The sequence below is a fragment of the Frankliniella occidentalis genome, unplaced genomic scaffold (assembly GCF_000697945.3).
Source record: "Frankliniella occidentalis isolate FOCC.00 unplaced genomic scaffold, Focc_3.1 Scaffold4, whole genome shotgun sequence".
Lineage (NCBI taxonomy): Eukaryota > Metazoa > Arthropoda > Insecta > Thysanoptera > Thripidae > Frankliniella > Frankliniella occidentalis.
This window is the reverse complement of record NW_026267134.1, coordinates 2,838,127-2,839,893: the sequence shown is the minus strand read 5'-3', so window position 1 is coordinate 2,839,893 and position 1,767 is coordinate 2,838,127. Positions and strand designations below refer to the sequence as shown.

General features: G+C 35.4%; 3 protein-coding genes across 6 annotated transcripts in view; 2 read left to right on the top strand and 1 right to left on the bottom strand.

Annotated features, from left to right (window-relative positions):
* Positions 1–1,571, top strand: part of LOC113204188 (ATP-dependent helicase brm) — a 17,475-nt gene extending 15,904 nt beyond the window's left edge. The window contains exons 17-21 of the mRNA XM_052267935.1: positions 233–441; positions 519–645; positions 745–931; positions 1,016–1,161; positions 1,242–1,571. Coding sequence (XP_052123895.1) covers positions 233–441; positions 519–645; positions 745–931; positions 1,016–1,161; positions 1,242–1,262 — 690 coding nt within the window. The 3' untranslated portion in view covers positions 1,263–1,571. The remainder of the gene's footprint in view (positions 1–232; positions 442–518; positions 646–744; positions 932–1,015; positions 1,162–1,241) is intronic.
* The window catches only part of LOC113204150 (uncharacterized), a 59,845-nt gene that overhangs the window by 10,034 nt on the left and 48,044 nt on the right, over positions 1–1,767 (top strand). The gene's annotated exons all lie outside the window — the stretch shown is intronic.
* Positions 1–1,767, bottom strand: part of LOC113204176 (uncharacterized) — a 33,961-nt gene that overhangs the window by 5,106 nt on the left and 27,088 nt on the right. The gene's annotated exons all lie outside the window — the stretch shown is intronic.

Here is a 1,767-nt window from a genome sequence, read left to right as displayed (position 1 = left end):
GCTAATTTTAAGAAAATATGTTTCCGATGAGTTTCGAGCCAAATTTTGAACGTATAGAGTCCATTTCCTCAAATTCGGTCGAAAACGCGACAAAACGCGAAATTCCACAAACTTAATCGCGAAAAAATTGAAATTCAAACGCGAAATTTGCAGGTCTCTGATTGTTACATATGGTACTATATATGCATCCATTTCTTTACAACCCAACAACTTCATTATTTTTTAAATTCAGGCAATTGCTGAAGAAGGCGAAGAGGGAGAGGAGGAGGAGGATGAAGTTGATGGTAGTCACAGGAAGTCCAAAAAAAAGTCACGCAAAAAGAAGCACAGGGAAGAAGATAGCTCCTCCCATTCGTCACGCAAAAAAGCTAAAATGGAAGTGCCTAACAACGTGAAGCATGCTATGCGTTGTGCTATTGATATTGTCATGAAATATACAGAGTAAGCAAGTTATAAAACCTAGTGTACTAGCGTCAATTAACATAAAATCTAATCTATAGTTTGTTTTCTTTTTCTAGAAATGGTACTGCAATTGCTGAACCATTTGTAAAGTTGCCTGCTAAAAAAGCTCTCCCTGAATATTATGAGGTGATAAAAAAACCCATGGACATCAGGAAACTAAACCAGCGCATTACAGATAACAAGGTAAATGCTTATGATTATATCCATTTTCACTTTGAAATCTATTATTTAATTTAAGGAGCGTTTAGAAATTAAGTAAAACTTGTCATTTTGTGAATTCAGTATGCCACTCTCGATGACTTAGAGAAAGATTTTAATCTTATGTGCTCCAATGCTCAAACTTACAATGAGGAAGACTCAGATCTCTATAACTATTCTGTGACACTCTATGGTGTATTCCGCCAAGCACGAGCCCAAGTTGAGTCTGAGCTGCTCTCTAAAGAAGATGGAGCTGATGATGAGGCCTCAGGTACCAGTTTAGTTCCCATCAAATCTAGAGAAAATACCTTTATTCTTAGTAAATCATTAATTCTATTTCTTTGTCTAATTTTAGTGAGTGGAGTTACAGTATCAGAACATCCTGGTGGTGGTAGTGTAAGGGTTAAAATAAAATTACCAAAACCACCTGCGAGTAGTAGACGGCGGCACTTTGATGATGAGGCAGATATGGGAGAAAGTGACAATGCCCGAGGATTTGAGGTTTGTAGTGGAAGTTGAGAATAGTGTTCATAATTTAAAGACTTATTGCCGTATATAATATGAAATTTATTCTGCTTCAGGATTCCATGGATATAGACTAAGCTAAGATGATGTATGCAGCTCTTTTTAATGTCTTTTAGATGTACAATAACTAACACAATTGTGGAATTAGTGATTTTTTTCTTCTTTTTAATTTTTTTTAGTTTTAGTTACAATGTCATGTATTTAATTGTAGTGTTTGCCTATGTTTTATGTCAACCGAGGGTTTGAGATTTAAATACAAGCAAGTATATTTGCAATCTATTGCTTTAAGTAGCAGCAAAAAGGAATCACCAAAATAGAATTCAATTTTCTTGCAAAAAGTAAACAAATCATGTGCTTTAAATTACCAATAAACATCAAAAGTAGTACATCCATCTGTGGAAGGTTACTCAGCAGGCATCCATCATGGTGAATGGCAAACTGAAGGAATACCAGATTCGTGGTTTGGAGTGGTTGGTATCCTTGTACAGTACAATAACAATCTGAATGGAATTCTTGCTGATGAAATGGGTTTGGGCAAGACTATCCAAACCATTGCTTGCATAACTTATTTGATGGAAATTA